The 24,405-nt window shown below is 48.7% G+C and overlaps 1 protein-coding gene across 1 annotated transcript in view; it reads right to left on the reverse strand.

Annotated features, from left to right (window-relative positions):
- Nucleotides 1-23,243, reverse strand: part of ZNF516 (zinc finger protein 516) — a gene marked incomplete at its 5' end in the record, with an annotated part of 48,778 nt that extends 25,535 nt beyond the window's left edge. The window contains one exon of the mRNA XM_081098024.1: nucleotides 21,524-23,243. Within this exon, the coding sequence (XP_080954150.1) occupies nucleotides 21,524-23,243 (1,720 nt within the window). The remainder of the gene's footprint in view (nucleotides 1-21,523) is intronic.
- Between the last annotated feature and the right edge of the window lie 1,162 nt (nucleotides 23,244-24,405).

The raw sequence follows: 24,405 nt of genomic DNA on the forward strand, positions 1-24,405 counted from the left end.
TGCCGAAACCGGTTTGGCTCAGTGGATAGAGCGTCGGCCTGCGGACTGAAAGGTCCCAGGTTCGATTCCGGTCAAGGGCATGTACCTGGGTTGCGGGCACATCCCCAATAGGAGATGTGCTGGAGGCGGCTGATCGATGTTTCTCTCTCATCGATGTTTCTAACTCTCTCTATCTCTCTCCCTTCCTCTCTGTAAAAAATCAATAAAATATATTTTAAAAAAAAAAAAAGTTTCGGCTTCAATATCCAGGTGACTTTTCCATTAACTAATGTGATGTAAAAGCTTCCTGTGCAGGAGAAACACAGTTCACGCTGAACCACACCGCCCGCCCCGGGCTGGCTGCATCTGGACGCTCCCCTCCTGGAAATAAAAGGAACCAGCCAAACTCGGTATCTGCCCTATTTACACAGAGGGCGGCCCCGGGAAGCATGCTCCCCAGGGACCTACATTCAGGGGCTCCTGGTCCCGGGGGTTCCAGCAGACAAGAAGTCTGAGGCTCCCAGACCAGGCCCCACCACCACCAAAGTGAAACTAGCAGCAGGGTCAGCAAAGGACAGCTTTGGTCTCCAGGGAGGATGGAAAAAAAATTGCTTCTCATAATCCAGTACCATAGTTCAGCCCTATGGTCAGAAAAATTCCTCTTAAAGGAGTGTGTTAAAGTTCCCTCACTTCTGCATGCAATGGAAACTACAAAAATAATGCGGATCAAGTCTGAGCGATGAGGAAAGGAAGCTCCCTGGCTTAGGTGACGATATATACCATTCCATGCACAACACAAGCAACGCGAACCACAGTAACAACAAGAGTAAAGTCTAAGTCATAAGAAAATGATGGGATCAGCACACTGTGAAAACTGTGTCATCCTACATTAAAATGCTTACACATGAACGAGTATTTTGTTCCCCAAGTTGTTCCGGCTATTTCTTGTGTATACTAGAATACAGTATACAAGCACTGACATCCATAGAAACCTTTATGAGTATTGCATCACTTTGGAAGTCATATTTTGATTTCTCAAGAAAAAAGTTACAAATTAAATACTGAATTTCTAACTAAACAAAGTAACCTTGTTACACAAGGAAACCTAAAGTTTAAAATCCGGGAAAGACATTTTTCGGTGACTACAAAATCAACATTTTTAAAGGTTTAATCAAATACCCAGTGCTACTCACAGCTCTCAGTCACTAAACAGTAGTTCGCCCGCCATCAAACACAGTCACATTCTAGAAGCCTAGAGCTTACTAATTGCTTCCTCATTGACTGGACCATAAAACCACATCGCCAGGGCTGTCGGGGTTGTTTTCCAACTCCAACCCAGGCTGAGTGAAGGAACGCAAGTCTACTTTGAACGCGACTGTAACGTTTTATACACACTCCTTCACCCCCAAAATCTAATAGCAAACTGTAACTTGGCTGTTTGGGGGGGAAAAAATGCAAAGACATGTGAAAAGAAAAGGAAAACTTTTCAAACCATGCTTTGAAGGAGGAGCAGTTCCAGTTTGCACAGGTAGAGAGAGCAGTCAGACCGTAAGAGACCAGGGGCCCAGAAAGACTTTGGAAGAGAAGTTAACACGGTAAGTCTCCAGCGTGACAACGATGAGTTCACACACAACACAGCCAGCCATATGTGGTTTCAAAGTTTTTCTGCTTGCTTAATTATCCGAAAATACAAAACCCAAATTCTGTGCATGTACATGGAAATTATAATGATCCTTAAAAAAAAAAGATGACTTACTAGTTCAGTCTTCAGATTTAAAGTCAGGCACGTGTCTGACTTGCAGAACAAAGGCCATTTCATAAGGACGGTCTGTGCTCAGCTTGAGGGCAGCAGGCCTCCAGCCCAGCGGCACTGGCGCCGGCGCCATGCTTAGCCTCGGCCACCAGGTGGCGCCTGCGCACAATGTATAACCCTCTCCTGCCTGGAGCTATGTGGGTGGTCCTGGATTCCAGAAAGGGGATGGAAGAGGCATCTACTTTTAAACAACAGGTATTTATTAGTGAAAGACAGGCACCAAGAACTTGCTTTACGACCCATTAATACAACCGTGCGTATTTCTTTTGAAACACAGCTTCAGGCCATGCATCATCAGAATGGCGGTTCATCGGAGAGTCTTATGTTCCTTCATCAATATTTTAAGAGGATTAAAACATGGAGAGCTTTAAATTAATGATATACACTGTACTGGAATTATCTGGCAAAAATCCGTTTAGGTAAAAATAACACATTCATATGCATTAGACTTTGGGGACGGGCATTATAGTACCTCCAAAAGTGCAAAGCTGCGAAAATTTATTCACTTTAGTACTCTAGCCACTGCCTGAAAGCATTTTAGTGACTTAGTAATAACTAACTTTAACATGTTTTCCAGTAGGTATTTTTACATTGGCTTCAAAGAAGTTCCTCTCAAAGTTAAAACAGGTATGTTCCAGGGGTGTGGACACCGTGTCCAGTCTAAGAAGGCAGACTCGTTTAATAAAGAACACTGTCATGGGGAGACTCAAGTCTGTAGGTCTGAGTCCTAGTTCCAGGGCCACGTCTGATCCCAAGTCTAACATGGGAAATCACCTCATCCAGTTATGCCAGCGGGGGGAGCGCCCCTTTATTCGACGAGTGAGGGCTGCCCCCGTGTGCCCCACACTCTGCCCGGTTCCAGCGATGCACATTACTAGCCCTCCCGGGGCTTCGAGGCAGAAAACCAGGAGTAATAACTTAAGGCCGTGTGTGAGGAGGAGGGAGGGAAAGGGAAGCCATTTCTACAGCTGGCTCTTCCCTCCAGTCTGCCCGGTGACAGACGACACAGACGGGGCACTTCACAGGGTGCACGAGACGCAGCGTGTGAGGTGTGGTGTTTACATCCCTTCACAAACACAACTTTGTCAAAACTGAAATTATTTTCATTCCTTGAGTATTTTCACGTGTATCTTCTATCAAGCGGACTGGATGTGCTAGCCACAGCCCTTCTGAGCATTCGCCAGAACTTGCTAACCCCATGCCCACAAAGTGAAAACTATTATTTAACAGAGCTAAATTAGATCAAAGGAGCATCCCACCTTGCCTCATCCGACAGCCTCTCCCTCTGTCAGAGCTCCCGGCGGGGAGAGCATGGCCGGTCCCAGCCCAGCACTGCAGAGCCCTCAGCAGAGCAGTGGCTGTGGGGCCTTGTGAGCCAGGTTGGCCACCACATATCTGGCCAGTAATCTCTCCCACAAAAGGAGGCCAGGCACAGGTATGTTACAGCCTTTTATGGGTGTAAACGTATAAATGAGAATAAAATATGTAGATTTTCTGTCTCTCCAACATGGTAAGTTCAAACTATTATAGAAATATTAAATCTCAAACGTTCCACTTCATCAGAGACACTTAGTGGAAAGAACTGCTTTATATATTTTACTTAATAATTTAAGCAACTCTTCTCCAACTCCATCACTAAATGTTTCTGTAACCTCAGGCAGGCTGCCTAAGCCACATACTATGCTGAAAGGATTATAATTACAGTGTTCTTTATTAAATGCGAAAAAAACAAGCATATACCAGTATACATTCTCGTATGTGAATGTCTTCATCCCTTAGTTTTCTCTCTTTATCTAAAGAGACAATACATGTATCCCCTTTGCTGTGTATCTTCAGTTTCGCCCCTAATTTGTAGCTCCCCTCCAATTTATGCAGTTTTAAAGTCAAGACAGAAAAATCACAAGCCCCAAGGCCACAATGCCATTCGGAGGCTCGGAGCATCTCTGGAAAGCCCCAGCTACTGACGTGGGTTTTCTCAATCACTGAGTCATAGTTCTATTTTGAGAAGGAGTTGCAAAATCTTATTTCTGTGACTGTTTTCCAGGAGGCCTTGGCTAAGCAGGAGCTCTGCATCTATGAATTAGAGGTTTGTAAAGCTATGTGAAGGGTTTTCCAACAAATCCTATTAGCTGGACTGAAAAGGAAGTGCCCTCAGCCCGGTCCCTCTGCCCCCTCTGGCCTGGCGTCCCTTCCCTGGCTGTCTAAGAAGGCCCTGCAGCTGGCCGGCCAGCCCGAAATAACTCAGGGCTGGAGCTATCTGGGGCAAAGGTGAGGACCACGGGGGCCAGGAAACAACGGGTCAACATGGCCGACAAAGAAAACCAGCATTTCTGAGACTGACTGAGGCAATTCCTGGACAGCGAGGACATCACAGGGCCTGTGCGTGTGCCAGGGTGCACATGTGGATACATACATGCGGGGGAGATGACGACGGCCCTCCCAGGGGGTGGGGCGGCTCTCTGAGGACATATTTTGAGGGCACAGGACATCTCAGCCCCATCTTCTACTTGCTAAGGATGCCATCATGTTTGATACTAATTAATTTATTCGCTCTTTAAATAAAACCTTTCAAGGCAGGGCAACGCCTCCTGCTGACTTCAGTGAGCAAAGCACACACCACTGTTCTCACAGGGGGAGACGGGTGCTAATCAAATAACCAAGAACAAACGTGACCTCCCAGAGATGAAGGCAGCAGGCCCAGTGCCTACCAGAAGGTTCCGCCACGCTGCCTCGCTCTGCCTGCTCCACCGTCCACGTCCAGGATACCTCCCCGCGACCCGTGTGATCTGAGCTCTGCCTGTGCCCCCACGTGAGGGGACAGTGCCTTCAGGGACAGGGGCCCGGCTCCTCCGAGCACACTGAGGTCGCTAAGGCAACAAGCAAGAGGCACAACTGCAGAACCGGAGGTGCCTGCAAAAGCCGCAGCTGCTGCTCCCTAAACTCAATTTCAAGAACAGCAACCACTTGGCGACTCTGACATCTTACACTGTCTTCTCTCCAACCAAAAAGACACCTGGATCAGGCTGCTGCGTCGCTGTCCCCCTTCGTTTCCCACACATGCTGGCAGCTCACGACTGCACACAGGACTGGACAGCAGGTCTGCTGGCTGTGGTGGCCGAGTTGCACCACAGGGCGGAGAGTCCTAAACCACATCTGAAAACAGGCTGTGCTCACAACGTCGGCGATCCACGCTGCTGAGTCATCCTGCCACCACCTGGACATCACGGCCACGCTCACTGGCCACGCCAACCTGCGGCATCTCATCCCCCTCACTGTCCAAGTCTGCCTGTCTGTCCTGATGCTTCTCTCCTCACACACACAGACACGTGTGCACACGTGTGCACACACAGTCCCACGTGTGCTATCTCAATGCAGTCACACACAGGAAGTCGCATGGGTACACACCTGTTTTGCACACACAGTCATGCACACAGACAATTTCCCACAAGAGAGCTCCAGGATTTAGACAGGGAGGACCGTGAGATCAGTAGTGTCCAGCCAGATAATTACACACATGACCCAGAGTCCTGAGAACTCGCTCACTCTCCCACAGCCAATTTCAAAGTCCAGGATGTCAACCAAAGGAATACACCGTCCTTTAGAAGGAGAAAATGTGTGTGTGTGTGTGTGTGCGTGTGTGTGTGTGTGTTAAGGCTATTTTTAAAAGCTGAGGGCATCCGTCCATACCCTTAAAAGTGACAAATCTTACAGGCCACATGCGCCGAGCAGCACACACACGGGTTCCATCTTTTCCTGTATTCAGACTTCTATGGACTGTATGATTATATAACACACACACACCAAATCTACATGTAGCTGCAAAAATGAAACGGTTATTATTTTTAGAATCTGGGAAAAACTGTATTAGTCACACGCAACAGTCACCGTGACTTCCACACCACAGCTCCGCTGTGAGGACACAGGCAGAGGACGAGCGGCTCTCTGCAAGCGCCAACCGCTCCTGCTCGGCCACGTCTGGCACGCCACACCCTGCGAGCTCTGCCCAGCGTCCCAGACCCCGCACAGAGCCCAGCCCTGGGCAGGAATCACACAGGTCCGCTCGGTAGAGGATCAGGTCACCAGGGCGAGGACTGGCCTCTAACAAGGCAAAGCCGAGGGAGAATACGAAGGCATGTGTGACGCAGCACAGTTACATGAGCCCAGGTATCCACATGCTGGCCACTTAGCCCTGATGCAATACAGCAGCCCGCGTTCTGGCGTGGGCACCTAGCCACGCCCACTACGTGTCCATTCCCACCACCCAGAGCCCTTTTCTGCACCATCACCCTAGACGAGCGGTCGCCAACCTTTCGGACCTCACAGACCACCAGAGGTCCATGGACCACCGGTTGGCGACCGCGGCTCCAAAAGTTTCCTTAAACCAGCAGCCGCCAACCTTTCGGACCTCACGGACCACCGGTTGGCGACCACTGCCCTAGACAACAGCCAGTAGGCTTCATCATCGAGGGACTACCCCGTGAGATGGCCAAGGTCGGGGGAAGTGGAGGTCCGTCCATCCGTCTGGTCCATGAGGCAGGCCCCCCAGCTCCGGCCCCCGTGGTTTCTGAAGCTGAGGCCGGGACCCAAGCTCTCAGGAACCTGCTGCTGGGGAGGGAACCGTGTGCCGGGCCCTCCGCCGCCCAGGGAAGAGCGTTCCCACAGACTCACGGGAAGCTACACCTGTCATTTCACCCGCAGAGAACCGTGGGGACAGCACCAGGGGTGTGAGTAACCCGTCCTGAGGGGAGTTCACTGCAGAGCTCCTGCCTCCGCTCAGTCCCCACACTCCGCTCCCAGGCGGGCGCGGAAGGAAGGCTGACCCTTCACAAGGCGCTTCCTCGAAAGTTCGCACCCACCCCACCGAAGAGGAGCAGCTTCACACAGTCACGTCGGCTCCGACATCCAATGAGCTCTGTTTGCAAATGAGTCCAGATCCTGGCAGCCACTGACCTCAGTCACTGGGAAGGAAACCGGCTCACTCACAGGAACAGCCGCGAACGGCCCGTCCTTCCCCACAACATGCACGCTGTTCTGAAGACACGGCCAGAGGCCGGCCTGCACATGGAGCCACTCAATCTCCCTGGAGGGCGGGAAGACTCCGCAAAGAGCAACGGTCACTCAGGAACGAAGCCTCCCCGCAGCAGCTTTCTATAGAGTGGTAAAAGCTCCAGGGCCGGGACGGGGGCTCCTGGAGGAGCCGTCCACAGGAAGCACGGTCGCTCTTGCGTCACACTCCAGCACCGTCACGCTCAGGCCACGCGCGCTCCCTTACAGAAGCTGCTGACGCTCCCCAGATCCGTCTCCATGTCACGACGTGTCCTCGGGCACAGCTGACGGGGGAACGTTGAACGTGCTTTATCCAGCGTCAAAAGCCATGAATTTTCCCATTAATAACCCCAATAGAAGGTCCACAAGTTATCCACACTTGCTGCTTTGGGCGTTTTGGCTTATACTCAGAATGCTGATCCAGTTTCAAACCCTAAAACTTGATCCAAGCCCAAAGGCCAGATCAGGACATTGCAGGTTCAAGAAACAGACACCAGCAGTTCTCACAATACTCACCACTCGGACTTCACCTGCAGCATCTGAGTAGTAAATGGAAGGTCATCTTTCTTGAGTACAACCACATACCTGAACCGCCACAATCACTGAGACCAAGGTTTAAAGTCTCAGCTGAAGTATAACTCTGAGTCTTGAGTTTGGCAAAAAAAAAAAAAATATATATATATATATATATATATATTTAAATACTGCCTACCTCCTGGGTTGGTTCTAGATCAGTGATGGAGAACCTTTTGAGCTCGGCGTGTCAGCATTTTGAAAAGCCCTAACTTAACTCTGGTGCCGTGTCACGTATAGAAATTTTTTGATATTTGCAACCATAGTAAAACAAAGATTTATATTTTTGATATTTATTTTATATATTTAAATGCCATTTAACAAAGAAAAATCAACCAAAAAAAATGAGTTCGCGTGTCACCTCTGACACGCATGTCATAGGTTCGCCATCACTGTTCTAGATAAAAGAACACATACTCCCTCATTTTTCCACTCTCTGCCTCCAAATTAAAGGGGGAGAACAGCTTTCATTCCAAATTACAGCTGTTGTTAATAATCAAACCAAGAGGAAAGAAAGGCAGGAACATGGAGCCGTTCTCATGCTTGGCAGACGTGGCCCGAAAGACCTCCATAAATAACGGAGAATATGGGGTCAGGCCGGTCCAGGACACAGAAATAAACAGACTCTGCGATCTCCTCAGCGCGCAGCCGTTGAAGGCTGCCATGGAGCTCCAAGATTCGACTTGGCCGCGCTCTCTGGGAGCTGCTTTGAACTCGCGGACTTCCACTCATAACAACTACTGACGGCTCATCCGGTCCCTGGTCCCCAACTTCAAAGGGCAGGCTCTCGGCCCAGCCAGGCGGAGACCGGGACCCAACCCAGCCTCAACTGTTCACTCTCTGTGCCTCCCGGCACTCTCGGCATTTAATTAACCCAGGAAAACGCAGAAACCGAAGCCCGAAGGAGGACTCCGGGAACCTGGCGAAACTTTCAAAATCTGAAAACACTTCTGCCTTGACCGGATTTGAAAACATGCATGACATTCTGTCCTGATCAGGGTATTTGCAAGCAGAGCATCAATTTCTGGAACACTTGCTTTGTTAAAATATGCAAATAGGTGCCAGATCCAAGGACCATTTTTTACTTCCTTACCCTATCACATGAAGTAATCCTCCATAAAAACCTGCCTTAGAATTTACATCTGCTAAAGCTTTGCTACTTAAAGCCAAGAAGTAATAAAACTAGAAAGGATTTTTTCCCCCTTCCTTTTTGGATGTAATTAATTATATGAACATGGGAGCTTTCAATTAGAGAAAATACTGCATCGAAGATTTTATTATTCCTAATACCAGAAATACATAGTCCATTTTATGGAATTACTGCTGGGTGAGGTTCTGCATAAGTTTTGGAAATTTCTAACTTTATTTACATCATCTCAACCTCTGAAGAGAGTGATATTTAAATAGTCAAAGGAGGGCTTACCTATTAAATGTGAACTCCCATAGTTTTGCCAGTTACCAAGTGGCAAAGGTTCCTCAGTCTAGTGGGCGAATACAACTGCGCCCTTTTAGAATCAAAGGATGAGCAGTTTGTTGGTGAAATAAATGTGTCGGTAAGATCACAGTATTTTTAAACTGCTCTTTCCCAATGCTGTAGGAGTCCCCAACACACTGTATCGCTGCTGGGGACAACGGCTCTCACTAGAAGTCACCCAGATCACTACCTGACATTCACTGGCCTAAGATATTTTTTTAAAAAGAGGATAAAAAAGACTGTTTCTTGGATTATCCTTACATGTGACAAAAGAAGGGTAGAAACCAAATCTTCTAGCAAGAACTTCATTTAATGTAATTAACCTCCCTCTCCCCTTTGGGAACCTATAATGCAGTGAGTGCTAAGCTACAAGAAAAAGAACCACCACTGTAAAACGCAGGTCGCACACTTCCACGGGTCCTAACTAGCCTTGACTGACGGGAATTGGCCCCAAACGACAGGGGAGCAACAAGACTTGTCAGAAAGTACCTTGGCAGAGGTGGCTCGCCTCCAGACCACTTCCAGGTGAAGCTGGGACCTTCAACTGACGCACCAAGACCGCATCTCCCAGTGACCCCAGGATGCAGAACCTGTTCCAATTACAGACCAATCCATGCCAGCAAACTTGAGATCTCGCTGCATGTTTTCAGGCTGGGGGAGTGGGAGGAGCCACTGTTTTTATGACTTTTCTGTCTGCATGGTGGAATCCACGACTAACACGTCAGTAATTCTTCAACAGTTCAAGCACGGGACAAAGATTCCCAAGAGAACAGTGATTTGCCATGGATTTTTTTCGCACATATTTGCTTAGCAGTTTTTTAAACCAAAACTACATAAGGATGTGCCATCCAGAGGCAAAATCAATTTAGAACCAGAAGAAATAGGGCCACTGATTTCCTCAGACTGCTAGGGGAGAGGGGGTGGGCAGAACAAGTCCTAGAAAACCTCAGCCACAGACAGAGGATGTACCACTGAGATCACAAAACCTGTCTCTATGTCTGGGCAGCCCATATGTCAAGTACGATTCCTGGGACTTTTCTGAATTTGGATTAAGGAGCGAGGTCTATGCATGTGACATAATTTCAGTGGTTAGGACTGGAGTCTTTCATTCACACCTTAACTCTTACCTGACTCAGGGGGGCATTTGCCAATGTCCCAAATATCAGGGAGAAACTGTGGCCCTCTGAAATACCAGGGACACTGGCATCCAGCACAGAACAACACCAACCTAAGGGAGGCCAACAGCCTCCACTCAGAAACGCCACCCACAGAACTCCAAACAAGACAGAACTTTCCAAAGTGATCTCCTAGCACCTTGCATAGTTATTATACTAGAGGCCTGGTGCATCCATGAACCGGTGGGGTCCTTCAGCCTGGCCTGTGGGGATCGGGCCAAAACCAGCTCTCCAAAATCCCCCAAGGGGTCCCAGATTGCAAGAGGGCGCAGGCCAAGCCGAGGGACCCCACCAGTGCACAATCAGGGCCGGGGAGGGACCTTGGAAGGGCTCCAGGGTGTATTCGGCCCATCTTGCCCAGTCCCAATCGGCCAGACCCCAGCAGCAAGCTAACCACCAGTCAAAGCGTCTGCCCCCTGGTGGTCAGTGCGCATCATAGCGACTGGTCGAATGGTCGAACAGACACTTAGCATTAAACTTATTATATAGGATTATTGATTATATTCCCTATGCTGAACTTTACATCTCCATGACTATTCTGAAGCTAATCCTATATAATAAAAGGGTAATGTGCAAACTGACCCTAACGTCAGAACAACTGGTTGCTATGACATGCACTGACCACCAGGGGGCAGATGCTCAATGCAGGAGCTGCCCCCTGGTGGTCAGTGAGCTTCCACAGGGGGAGTGCCGCTCAGCCAGAAGCCAGCTCATGGCTGGCCAGCAAAGCGATGGTGGCGGGAGCCTCTCCCACCTCTGCAGCAGCCCTAAGAATGTCCAACTAAGCTGTTAGTCCAGCCGTGGGCAAACTACGGCCCGCAGGCCGGATCCGGCCCGTTTGAAATGAATAAAACTAAAAAAAAAAAAAAGACCGTACCCTTTTATATAATGATGTTTACTTTGAATTTATATTAGTTCACACAAACACTCCATCCATGCTTTTGTTCTAGCCCTCTGCTCCAGTTTAAGAACCCATTGTGGCCCTCGAGTCAAAAAGTTTGCCCACCCCTGTGTTAGTCAGACATCCCCCAAGGGCTCCTGGGCTGCCAGAGGGATGTCTGACTGCCAGTTTAGGCCTGATCCCCCAGGGAGCAGGCCTAAGCCAGCAGGTGGACATCCCCTGAGGGGTCCCGAACTGCAAGAGGGCACAGGCCAGGCTGAGGGACCCCCTGGAATGCACGAATTTTCCTGCACCGGGCCTCTAGTATAAAATAATACTGAATGTCAATGGTAGTTGGAAAGTAAAATATTAAAAAATAAAATCTGTATCAGCTGAAATGATGGCATGTAGTTAGTTCAAGCATCAAAGTTAACACAATAATTGTGTTCATTTACCAAGTTTAAGTTACTCATTAACACTTCCTAAAACATTTGGCACAAGACAGGCCTTTCCTCTCCAGTGACTGTCATCTGTGTCCGGGAGGCCATCCCTATAGCATCATCCTCCAGGACCCGCTTCAGAGACCGAAAGGAAACGTCAAGGTCAAGGTCCTCGGTGCTGTACAGAGCACTCAGATATCCCACACCACCCTGATACACTGTGTACAACTGTTAGAAAACGCTGAGTTATTTTTTAACCGAGCAACCAAACTAAAGGTAGTTTTTTATTCTCCTGAATCTCTTTTTCCACAGCCCTGACCCTCAACAGAGTCTATATATGGACTTCAAGTTTTAGCAAATAAAACTAGAAAAAAAGAAACTCCATCAAAAGTTCCCCCTTTTCTTCCTCAGCTAATTGTTCTTGTAACGCTCACAGTGCGAGAGGACCAGAATCTCCCCTAGGCAGTAAACACACCAAGGACCGCTCAACAGGCTATAATCATCCAACCATAGGCAGGCAACAAGACCAGACACTTCCACGTGCCTGAAGTGACATAAGCTTCCCACAGAGGCCTAACCTCGGAAACACTTCCCTGAGAAAATATAGGATAGCCAGGTGATCTGAATTTCAGAAGCATCACAAATAATTTTGGGGGCATAAGTATGTCTCAAATATTACGAGACATACTTGTATTATTTATACACAAAGATATACACACCCCTATGTTCATTGCAGCATTATTCACGGTGGCCAAGAGTAGTTGGGAGCAGCCAAAGTGCCCAATCATAGAAGGCTAGATAAAGAAGATGTGGTTCATATGCACAATGGAGCACTACACGGCCATAAGAAAGGATGAAATAGCGTCATTTACAACAACATGGATGGACCTTGAGAACATTATGCGAAGTGAAATAAGTCAAACAGAAAAAGCTAAGAGCTATATGATTTCACTCATATGTGGAATATAAAACTGAAACTTATGAACACAAACAGCAGTATAGTGGTTGCCAGGGGGAGGGGGGTGGGGGAAGAAAGGGGTCCTAATATGAGGTGACGGGAGATTTGACTTTGGGTGGTGGGCACGTGGTCCTTATATACAGATGTTGCAAATTAGTAATCCACACATGAAACCTATATGTTCATGCTGAGCGATGTCACCCCAATAAAATTAAAAAATAAAATGTAAAAAATAAATTAATTAATTAAATAAAAATAAAAAAAGAAACAGGACTCATTGTTTACTCATTTGACAGGAATCCTGTACTGTTATTTACCAAATCGGGCAACTCTATAACTTGTTCTCAACTAAAATAAACACATTATTTGGATGAATTATGTCAAACAAAGGAACTGAGAAGTGACAGGGCACAGGGCTGTGAGGATGACAATGGCAACTCCAGGTGACCCTTCCTGGTGCTCCTGGGTCCAGGGGCCTCGGTCTGAGATTCTGTCTCTGGCCTTGGGACAGACGGCAGGAAGGAAAAGACCAGGCCCTCATCTCCACTGTAGCCGTGCACAGCTAGCTCACAGGTGTGGGGCACAGCTCTGAAAATGACAAACATCTACAGCAATACACCCTCCTCCCCAAAGAGCAGATCTTTAAGTTCTAAGAGAAAGATCTTTAACTTAAGAAAAAAAAATCATGGAATTCTGACCCAGAATGGGAAAGCAGTCCAGCCTGGGCGATCTTCTCTCTTCCTAACTTTTAAGCACATGCCCTTTCGTCACTGGGGCTCCTAAACAATCTCAGGAATCTGATTCTCGGTGGCGTGTGGGCAATCACCGTGGAAACTGCAGACTCGTCCTCCTGGTGCAGCACAACCTGTGCAGAAGCTTCCGGTTCAGCCTCCAAACTTCCCAAGTCAGAGCTCTGTGACGGAGTCCCTCACCCCGGCATTCAAGAACTTTGCAAGTCATCTTCAGATGACATCTATTTAACTGCATTTTTGGGGATACTGCTGACCCTGCTCTGTCAGTCGAGAAGGTTTTAGGGGTTTGTGCCTTGTTTCCAATCTCCATAGCTCTGCTCTGCCCTACCAAACATCATCATTTCTCAAAAAAAAAAAAAACAAAAAAAAAAAAGCAGTGCCCAGAAACATTTCTTAGAAATTTTCAATCTACCCCCCCAGCTAGTCTAATACCAAAATAGTCTGTATAAATCCTATCTCATGACTCATGCATCAATCATTGCTTAACCAATAATAATAATAATAATAATAATAATAATAATACAGGTGAGTTTTAAATCAAGGGAACCACAGTAACTAGACATCATGTTGGAAACCTGACCATCATTTAGGAATCAACATGATGTTCTCCAACAGTCAGTCCAGTGAATGAATTGCTCCAATAATGCTAACATTGGACTCGGTCACTGGACTGGGTAACGATTATGGAGGCACCATTCTCTAGCAGGTTTCAGATATGAGAGGCAGGCACGCAGGGAATTTTCTAGAGGATGGTCAAGGCATCGGAGGGTCCCGCTGAATTATTGTTTCAAATTATACATTTCAATAGCCAACTGCATTTTTAGATGAACACAGTACTTCTAGTACATTTGGAATGCAGTTTGTTCACTGTGCTGAAAGTCATTATTCTGCAGTCAGGAGAAAGAACATGAGTAATACTCTGATCTGCACATTTTTACGGGAACATATTTGGCAGCTAGCAGTCAGCCCAAATGTCTTACTAATCTGTGAGAATTCTTCCCTCAAATCAAAGGCTGCCTGTGTGAATACGCCAGGACACTGGACACCAATGTGCTGACCATGCACACGGAATCTGGCAGCAGTGGAAGCATGGCCTTCTAATTTTTAACCCAGAGAAGAACACACCTCTTGCCTTTTCACTGCTAGTGAAATCTGAATCTAAAACCACAATCACTTTTAACATGCAGAGCTTATGCAAATTGTATGCAAACACTGGCTCCAGCGATAGCCTACAGAGGTTTCATGAAAAACTGGCCTCAGATTCTGTCCAGCACACAGGACATTAAGAACCAAAAAAGAAAATAACCCTAGACTTCCAAGCGAAAAATTTAAAACATGTGCCAGAGATGCATACACAACAAAACACTCAGCTAATAAAACCTAAGTGCTTGAAGAGTCTAAACTTACTAAATAATTCAGTGCACCCCCTGGGAGCAAGCAGGCCACGGTGGAGGCAAATGAAACAGCAGCCCACTGAGCAGAGCCTCTGACCCCAGAACACCAGGCTTGTGGGTGGGCATCCCAACTCGAGAGCGGCGGGGCGGGTTTCCTTCCGAGTTCCTGGACCTGGACCCTGCACTCCCACTCGCAGTGGGCTCGGCCCTGGTAGGGACGGGGGGCCTGTTTTCCCAGCAGCCTGAGAATTCAGTTCCAGGCCACAGGTCACCTGGGCCAGGGGCTGGAAGGGTCTCTGCAGTTTCTCCCCACTGCACAGAAGGTCTCCCTCTGGAGAGGACAATCCGAGGGCCCCCTGGTGACATGGCACAAGACAAATGCCCAAAAACTGCAACAGACATACATGGCCCAGGAACAGAGAGGGCCGCTAAAAACGTCCTCAATCTGATTGAGGTACGTTCGCTGAGGTCACCCCTTCCAACTCCCCCATCCACACTCGTCTTGTATGCTTGTTTCGTCTATCTCCTTGCTGAAAACCGACTTCTGCGCATGGGCCACGAAGTTTCAATCGCACTGTACGTGTGCGCTCGCACGTGGTATTTTGTGGAAGAGCCACACTCAAGGGGCCAAAGAGCCACATGTGGCTCATGAGCCGCGGTTTGCCGACCACTGCTCTAGGGTGACAAGGCAGAGGAAAGGATCGGCCAAGACGGCGGGAGAGGTGTCCAGTATGTGTGCCATGGAGACAGGATGCTCAGGTCACACAGAGGGCAAGTGGAGCATTCCAGAGAGGATACTGGAGGACAGTGCCGCAGGGGAGGTGGGAGGGGTATCAGGGCCCCGGCTGTGTTCCTAGAAGGGCCCCCGTAAGGAGCCAGAACTCTCTCTTGCAGCCTGACAGTGTCTGGGCTTCAACAATACTGGCATGGCCTGAAGCAGATGCAGCCAGATGTGCCACATCCCAGGTACAGAGGAACAGACAGAATCACAGACAGGGCAGTGGTGGGAATATGGGTGAGAGTGACATGTGTCCGTCCAGAACAGCTCTGAGACGAGGCATCATCTTAGGGGCAATGCACCAGGAGGGGCCCCAGCTGCATAGACCAGACGTGAGCCCACGTCCACTGCAGGGTCTCCTCTTCCTCCAGGGCTGACCCTCAACCCCCCTCACACCCCGGTGGTATGCAGCCCATGGTTCAAGAGCGAGATCAGAGCAACTCGCTCTGCAGACACCCCCTGACCGGGCGCAATCCGCCCCTTCACGGGTAAGGTCCCTCCTCTTGGGACTGGGGTGAAAGACCCAAACTCAGCTCTTTCTATTCACTATTGATGGATAAAATCTACAAAGAGGAGTCCTGACGTTCCATGTCGGGAGTAACAAGTTCAAGTCCGAACTAGAGGAGGTCAAGTGCTCCTCTCCATACATAATAACAAAGGTGACACTTAAAGGTGACACTCAGGCAAGGAGCTAAAATCACGGCCCCATCACCCATACTGCACACTGGGGAAGACGAAGTCTAGCAGGGCATGGAGACGGACACAAAGGAATTCTGTATGTGAGCAAAGGCGGGAACGTTGTCACATCGAATAAGGCTCTGTCAACACAGCACACGTGTTATATTGGAATCCAGGAAAACCATTAATTTCACCTTTAGAGAATGGCCACTCGGAGTTTCCCACAAGCAGCCTCCTGGGACAGGATGACACCAGTACCCACCACGCAGAAGACCAGCTTTTGCAGAGCAAGCTGAGCTGCCTCCATCCCATCCTGCCCATGGATAGCAAGAGAGCAAACGGGATCTGGACCCTGGACAGAGCTGGGCCGGCCTGTGACCATATGCCTCTACCCTCCAGTGACAAACGGGTACAGGAGCCCTTTCCCAGGCCGGGAATTGGACCCTGTGGACCTGTTCTGGTTCTAACTCTAGTGTCAGAAAGAGTGCCTACTGGATGCCCAGGATGCCAGGCACACACAGGAACACGTTAACAACAACCCCTTCAATGAGCACCATGGCCCCCACACTGTCACCATGGCAACTGAACACTCACAGGGCTGAAGAACTTACTGAAGACTCACTGCAAAAAAAAAAAAAAAAAAAGAATTACAACCTAGGCATCCATGCTCACGTGCCTTCCACCAACCACACTGTCCTTCGGAAATAAATACACCACTCGCTTTTGGGCAAATTATAAGGTTTCCCTGTGCCTCAGTTTCCTCACTGGTAAAATGGGAGGGGCATAACAAACATCTTGGAGTTTGCATCTCCCACATTAAATATTCTATGATTCTACTATATTGTGTCAAAAAAATTACAAGAGCCCTAGCCAGTTGCTCAGTGGTTAGAGCCCAGTGAACTGGAGGGTTGCAGGTTCGATTCCGGTCAAGGGCACGTACTTCAGTTGCAGACTCAATGCCCAGGCCCAGTAAGGGCACATGTGGGAGGCAAAGAATGGATGTGTTTCTCTCATATCAATGTTTCTCTCTGTCTCTCCCTCTCCCTCCCACTCTCTCTAAAAATCAATGGAAAAAATATCCTTGCGTGAGGATTAACAACAACAAAAATTACAAGAGAGAGAGAAAAAAATAAATGAAGTGTTTGAATTTTGCTAACACACCCAAATGTTTGCATGGTGTTTGTTTTACAGTTCTGAGTGCGCACATCCCATATGTGCCTCCTGGTGACAGGGAGAAAAATCCCAAAGCATAATCTCTAGAGTCTGATGTCTTTCACAGAATAAATTCATTCTGGAACGGCAGGGAACATGGTGTTCTGTTCAAGCAAATACTAGATTGCATGCCATGCAGCATTGGAGAATCGGGATACAGTGAAGCACACTGTTCCCGTCATAACTCAATTTTCCTCGGGAATTCAGAGCATCCAGGCTATTGCAGCGCCACATAAACAGTCGTCACCGGGCCTGTGCGCTTGCGATGCTGACAGAGAGCCATTTCTGGTTGCTAAGATGCCGACTAAACCACCGGGCATTCTGCACTCCACAGTCAAGTACATCTGAGTGTTTTTCTTAAGAAACTTCTCTGCATTTGATAATGAATAAGAATTAAATATGAAGGTTTTCTACTCTTCCTTCATCTATTCCCAACAAAATCAGTTCCTCAGTTTTTAGGGAAGTGTGAAAACATGAACACTGTCGTCACCAGTTACTTTTAGCTAGATTCATTCTAAATCCTCTTACAATGGGTGGACATACAGAAACATGTCCCCTAAGCTGTCCTGGTGACTGTCCACGCTACACAGAGATAAACAACAGTAGCTGTTCAACCTCTGTGCTGGCTGCATGACCCACCCTGGTCCTCCCCACTGGCCAGCGCACAATTGGGGACAAGTGGCCAGTCATAGAGCAGGTACTCAGCTAACATTTTATAACCAAAGACTGGATCTTCTTTCAGTTAAGATGGTGCAGAAGTATAGCCTGGAGGGAGGCAGCTGGCAGAGAAATAGGAAAATGCAGTAACCTCATTTCTCCCTTTAATTATCTTTCCTTCCCTTGACATACTGTCTATTTCTGAAACTATCTCCTTCATTGCTCCAACTGCATTTGATACTGTGGCCCTAGTTCTATTGAGCCATCTAGCTTGGCATCTTGTTCGGTCGAAAACAGTCACACGAAGTCATCTAAAACTTGGAGGTTTACTATCAATTAAGTAACGGTGATTATAAAAAGATATATACAGAGGCGAACTCAATAGAGTATGAATTTGATGGGATAGGAGAGGTTAGAATAATAAGAAATGGTGCAAACCTGGGGAATTCACATAAATTTTAGCAGAAATGATAGGCAACTAAATCATAGAGACGGGCTCTTGGGAGTTTTGCATTGATGCAGGTTCAACACCTATGATGGCCCCCAGCACCAGGCAGGGCCGTTGGAAGGTGCTTCTCACCATGGCACCAACTCTATCTAAGGGCAAGGTTCCGCGTGAGGTGGACTTCCATCGTCCCTAAATCATCCATCCCCATGCTTTCTGGGCCTGATGGAACAGTCACTGTCCCTAGCAATGACCGCTAAGAACGTGATTCTGCTCTGTTTGAAAATGTTGATTTTTATAAACTTAAATTATATGCCTTTGCAAATGCTCCTCTTCCCTAATGAACAAAATTAATTTGTGTGAACTCCAAAAGTACACTTTCTACCTGGGCCCGGCCATTTTCTCAATGGAGTATTTCAATCTAGTTCAATAACATGTTCATTGAACTAGTTCTAGTTCATTACCATACCATGTTCTAGTTCATTCCCAACTTTGCTCTTCTTATTAGAACTTAGTGATGAGAACTGCTGGGACCAGTCTTAAGTGAACACAAAAGCAATGTGACAGTGGGAGCTCTCAGAAGGTCTAGGCAGCAACACTCAACAGATGGGGAATATCTCATGGAAAAATGTTTCTTTTAATCACTCTAATAGAGCAAATTAGCCCCAGATGCAAAGGCAATATTCCAATCCATTCCTGCATAAAAAAAAAAAAATCTCTGGGTAAAAGCATGGCACAATGCACCATGGGGATCACTGGAAGGCTTGCAAAGATCAGAATGTCGATGTCAACTCTGTTGCCCCCACTGGCCAGGCTCGCTCCTATGAAGACCACTGTGATCTTGGCTCTCCATTTCTCCATGTTCGCTCTAACAATCTTAACCAGTCGTCCCATCAAAGTTCCATGAGAATTTAAAGTCACTGAGGTGTTTTAAAATCTAAGTGATCTTTTAGTAACAGGAAAGAAGAGCATTTCCCGAAGTTATTTGCATTTTTTTAGAAAAAAAACAAACACAAACTACAGATCATAATAGAGAATCCAAAATACCCATCTCCTTTTTCAGAGTAGCTTCTTCAGAGGCCTGAGCCAAACTCTGCAAGTGAGAGGGTTTGGTGAGTACTAAGTCCACATAGCACACATCTCTCTCCTTAAGGGCATCCACAAATCAGCAATTTAATGCTATACTCAACCATCAAAGGACAACAGGATTGAAAAGTTGGTGGTTTTAGGAGGAGAGATACTGTCCTCTGGGGTTACATGCAGACCTGCACTGTTCTTCACCATTTTATGCCTCTGTCATGCTATAAATTTTTTTTCAAGCTCTCAATAAGCTACAATATTCTGTTCATTCTACTGTCAACATGTTAAATTCAACTACCATCTATAATCTCGTTATAGAATCAAATGTCTCAAAAAATAGATTATGTACAGAGAAAATATATATCATCTTAGTAAGAAGCAAATGATAATCTTTAAAATTTAGTGAACCAGAGAAAAAGAATCATTTCTAATAGTGAAAATAATTTGACCTTTCCAACATCTTGCTCCTAAAAGCACTACTGAATTAGGTTATGATTAATTATTTGACTGCTATCATAACAGGTGGGGATCAGGCCTAAAAGCTTTCCAAGCATTCAAAATATCTGTCTTCAAAGTAAAAAATAAATAAGATTTAAGTCTAGCCTAATATTTTACCCATGCTCCAAAAAGTAGTCATAGTATTATTACTAGAATGTGACCAAGTAAAACCTCTAGTTGTAAAAATTTTAAAAAGGGAACACCACAAATTAAAATGCCACCCAGGGGTCACAATTGGGTTCACCAGTTTTCTATTGTTTTGTGTGTTTTGTGTGTGTGTGTGTGTGTGTGTGTGTGTGTGTGTGTAACTGATAGAAGAATTAAAAAAAAAAATCTCAGGAAACAAGCAACACATTTTCAGAGAACAATGTATTCTCCTGCTCCTTCCAGGGCTAATGACTAAGCAGTGAGTGGGAAATGTGGGTCAATGCATAATGTATTATTATCCACTTACCTGTATATACACTTATAAATGGTGTTTTCCTCCCTACAAAACATAAATAGCCCTGTGGAAGCAACCAGGTTTCCATCATCCCTGACCTTTCAGGTAAAGGCAACATCCATTAACCAGTTTTCAGGGAGAAGGAAAAAAATATTCCTGGCTATCTTTAGAAAGTGGCAAGTTCTGGAACTTGTAAAAATTACCCAAAACACAAATAATGAAGAAAGTATCAAAACTTTTAAGATTTATAAAAAGTAGGAAAATGATGAAAACAAAGTTAGCCAAGCATCTTTAAATGTTTACATAGCTGCTATTTGGAAAGTAACCCTTGCAATTAGCTGCCTCTGAACCCATAGGGTTACCTGAATCCAGGGAGATTAATTATAACTGTAAACTGATTTGAAGTTACTCTTTTACTTGGCTGCCTGGTGCAGGGAAGAAGAGGCGTGGCGGAACATGTGTGTGCATGCATGTATGTGCACCCACGGGTGGGCCTTCTGTGCCTGCTCCTGTGTGCTCACTCCCATACGCACACTGTGGTGAGCGAACTAGGTCTGGGATTGCACAGGGAGAAGAGAGCACGCTCTCTGAGTAGCCTGCCACTTGTGATCTGTCAAATGACTGAGGTCCCAGAGAGACCATCAACGCAGCGGGTCAAAGGTGTTCATTTATGCAAACACATATGGCAATGAGCAAAAAGGAGTCAGAAGGGGAGCACCAGGCACCTGCATCTGCACCATCAGCCAGAGTTCAGGGACACCTGCTGGCCTACCTGAGCCCAGACTGCCTGTGCATGAGGTGCCTGGTAAAGGGCTACCTGGGCACAGGGTTTTTTGGTGCAGGACATTGAACTACCTGGCTCTGGGGCTGCTGGGCCTGGGACACCTGGGTTCAGAGCTATCTAAACCCCAAACATATTGGCATGGATACTTGGGCATCAGGTCTATCTGGGCTCCTGAACTACCTGAGCCTGAGCCCCCTGGCTACATGGCTACGAGGCCTGGCCCTCCTGGGTTCAGAAATACCTCGGGAAGAACTACTGGGGCACAGAACACTGGGCCAGGCATATCTGGGCTCAGAGATACCTGGGATGGGGCCTCCTGGGCAAGGGGCCACCTGGGTACACATCACATGGGTATGGGGTTACCTGAGCTAGGAATACTGGGCCTGAGCCACCTGGGTGCAGGACTACCTGAGCCGAGACTACCTGGGCATGGGAAAACCTGGCAGCACAGGCGCATCCACTCACCTGGTGCAGGGTCTGCGGCACCCTCCTCTCCGCTCTCATCAGCACCCTCCTCTGCCAGGCCAGAGCCTGGGGAGTCAGTGGCTGCGCAGGCCGATCCAGGGCTGCTGGGCTGTGAGACCGAATCGCCCTCGCTGAGTGAGCCGCAGCGGGTGCGGGGCACGCGGTCCCCTGCGCCCTCCTGTTCCCTGCGGGCGCGGCGGTGCACCCGAGAGTGCAGCACCATCTGGTGGTAGGTGCGGAAGATCTTGCCGCACTCGAAGCACTCGGAGGACTTGCCTTGGCCGGCTGGGGTGGTAGCCCGGCGGCTGGGGCGTGAGGCGGGCCTAGGGTCCAGGGACCCGGGTGCAAGGTCCCCTGGTGCGCCTGCCCTCTTTCGTGGGGGGCCCTGCGCACCAGGCTCCAGCTCACGCTTGCGCTTCTCCTGGCTCACCAGGATGTACTCGCGCCGCTCCTTGTCAAAGGCCACATCCCCAGCCAGCGCCTCGTCCCACGTCCCGTACTTGAGGTACTCGGCCGGCTCGACCACCTTGCCCCGGGTGGCCAGCTGCCAGGCCTGGTAGCTGTTGACCGGGTCCAGCTCGGCCACCCGCTGCCCGGTCTGTCCGTGGGCTGGTGCACCGGTCCCAACGGGGCACAGGTTCAGGCACTGGAGGAAGAGCTGCTGGGAGTCCGCAGGGCCGAGTTCGCCCTCCCCGCTCAGGGCCCGAGTTCTGCCCGCCTCCACCCTGCGGTGGACTGCGTTGTGGGCATTCAAGCTGTCCAGGTTTGTAAACAGGTTCCCGCACTTGGTGCAGACTTCATAGAGGGCCAGGCCGGCCACGATCGCCTCCTCCTGCACCACGTTGTTGATGGTGGCGATGGGGTCCAGCTCGCTCTTGGGCCTGTTCTTGCTCCCCGCCTTGGGGCCATGCGCCTTCATGTGGTTTTTCAGGAACCACGGCTCTTTGAACCTCCGGCCACAGATGTGGCAGCCGTGGTCGAAGGAGCCCCTGTGCTTCTTCATGTGCGCCTTCAGGAACCAGGTCTGGCTAAAGGCCTGGCCGCACACCTCGCACGGGAACTCCCCAGGCGGCAGCTCCGGCTTGCCGTTCACCACGCAGGCCTCCCCACTGGGCACCTGCGCGGTGATGTGGTCCTTCTCGATGTGGCTCAGCAGGGACTCCTCCCTCAGCGTCACGTAGCTGCACAGCCGGCACTTGAAGGGCTTGTGTGCCCGGTGCACGTGACGCTCCAGGTCCTTCTTGCGCTCGAACTTGCTCTTGCAGAAGGAGCACTGAGCCCCTGCGCCGCCGTCCTCCGCAGAGCATGCGGCCCCCTCCGCCTCCTTCCTGCTGCTCCTCAGCAGGATCTTGCTGTTGTCCAGCTGCGTGGCGCCATTCAGGATCCTGTTGCAGGCCGAAGTGCTTTTCGTGGGGCTGGTGCAGCCGTCCAGGCCCTCGGACACACGCGTCTCGCCGGCCTCGGGCTCGTGGCCCTGAATCAGAGTCCCCGTGCGGTGGCTGCGAATGTGGATCTTGAGGTTGCCCTTCTGGGAAGCCCTGTGGTCACAGTAGGGGCACTTGTAGGGCTTCTCGCCCGTGTGCTTGCGCATGTGCTGCGACAGGGAGCTCTGGAAGGGAAAGCTTTTGCCGCAAATGCAGCAGCTGTGGCTCAGGGCCTTATCCCCGGCCACCTCGGGGCCCCTGCGCAGCTCCATCTCGGCCTCCTGGTGACGATCCATCTCAAGGACACGGGCAAGCTCAGCCAGGGTGGCAGGGCTCTCTGTCAGGCAGGCCCGCAGGACAAGGCCTTATCTCTCCATGTTCAGAGGAGCCTCCTGCTTCCCAGCTGCAGACGCGCCTGCCACCACAATGCGCATGTCCTACCTGGAGCACATGGTGGAGCGCAGCGAGCACCTGGAACAGAAAAGACACAGCGAAGAGCTTAGGAAGGAGGTGTGCAGGGGAACAGAGACCCGGTCACATCCACCAATGGATCCACACGGTCCTCCTTAAAAACATCAATCCAATCCAAATTAAAGAAATGAGGCACCAACAAAAATTCAAACAGATGTATAAGCAGCTACTCTCCTTTCAAAGATCAACAATCAAGCAATTAATTATTGATAATGATCGTGTTAAATAATTAAAACAAACCAATGTAAATGATTATGCACTAAAATAATTTTTATCAGAAAGGTATAAAATCTTTAAGAAAAGACTGGTGAGAGTTTGTGGGCGTGAGACACAGCGATAAAAGAGGAGAGCGTGGGAATAAGGAGCAAAGTGAAATGAGGGGGGAACGATGGCAAAGATGGGAGGCAGAGCTCCTGCTGGGCCGTGCCGCCGTGAACAGCACTTACAAAGGTGTGCAGACGGTAAGGAAACGAGTCTTCAGTTAAGAACCTGGATGATAGAGTAAAAGAGAAGCAACGCAGTGCAGAAAGGGAACCCTCAGCTGCTGCAAGGTCTGTGCCCTGAACCAACTACCCCAGGACTGGGTGGCCGATGCTGGCTACCCCACGGATACCACCCCCGGTTGGGTGACCACAAGAGCATTTCCAGAGCAACATTCGGTCCTTGCCGCCTCTTAAAGCCCAAACTCTTCGGCCCACCTTACAAAGTTCTTGCCATCCTGGTCCTGTCTTTTTCCCCTGCACTCCTATCCCCGCTGTATCTACAAAACCACCTGAAACTCTGGCCACAGGGCTGAGTCCTAGGTGCAGAAAACCCTGCTGACTCCAGGAGGTTGGGCAGCATCCCCACTTCTCCACAGTCAGACCCCACAGTGCCCTCCCGGGGAGGCCAGGTCCACCTCTCCCTGGTGACAGCAGATATATCATCACTGTCACCTTCATGCCCATCTGCCTTCCAGAGAATGACGGACAGGCCCTGGTCTGAGCC

This window comes from Myotis nattereri (assembly GCF_964212035.1).
Source record: "Myotis nattereri genome assembly, chromosome: 8".
In the NCBI taxonomy this organism is placed as follows: Eukaryota; Metazoa; Chordata; class Mammalia; order Chiroptera; family Vespertilionidae; genus Myotis; species Myotis nattereri.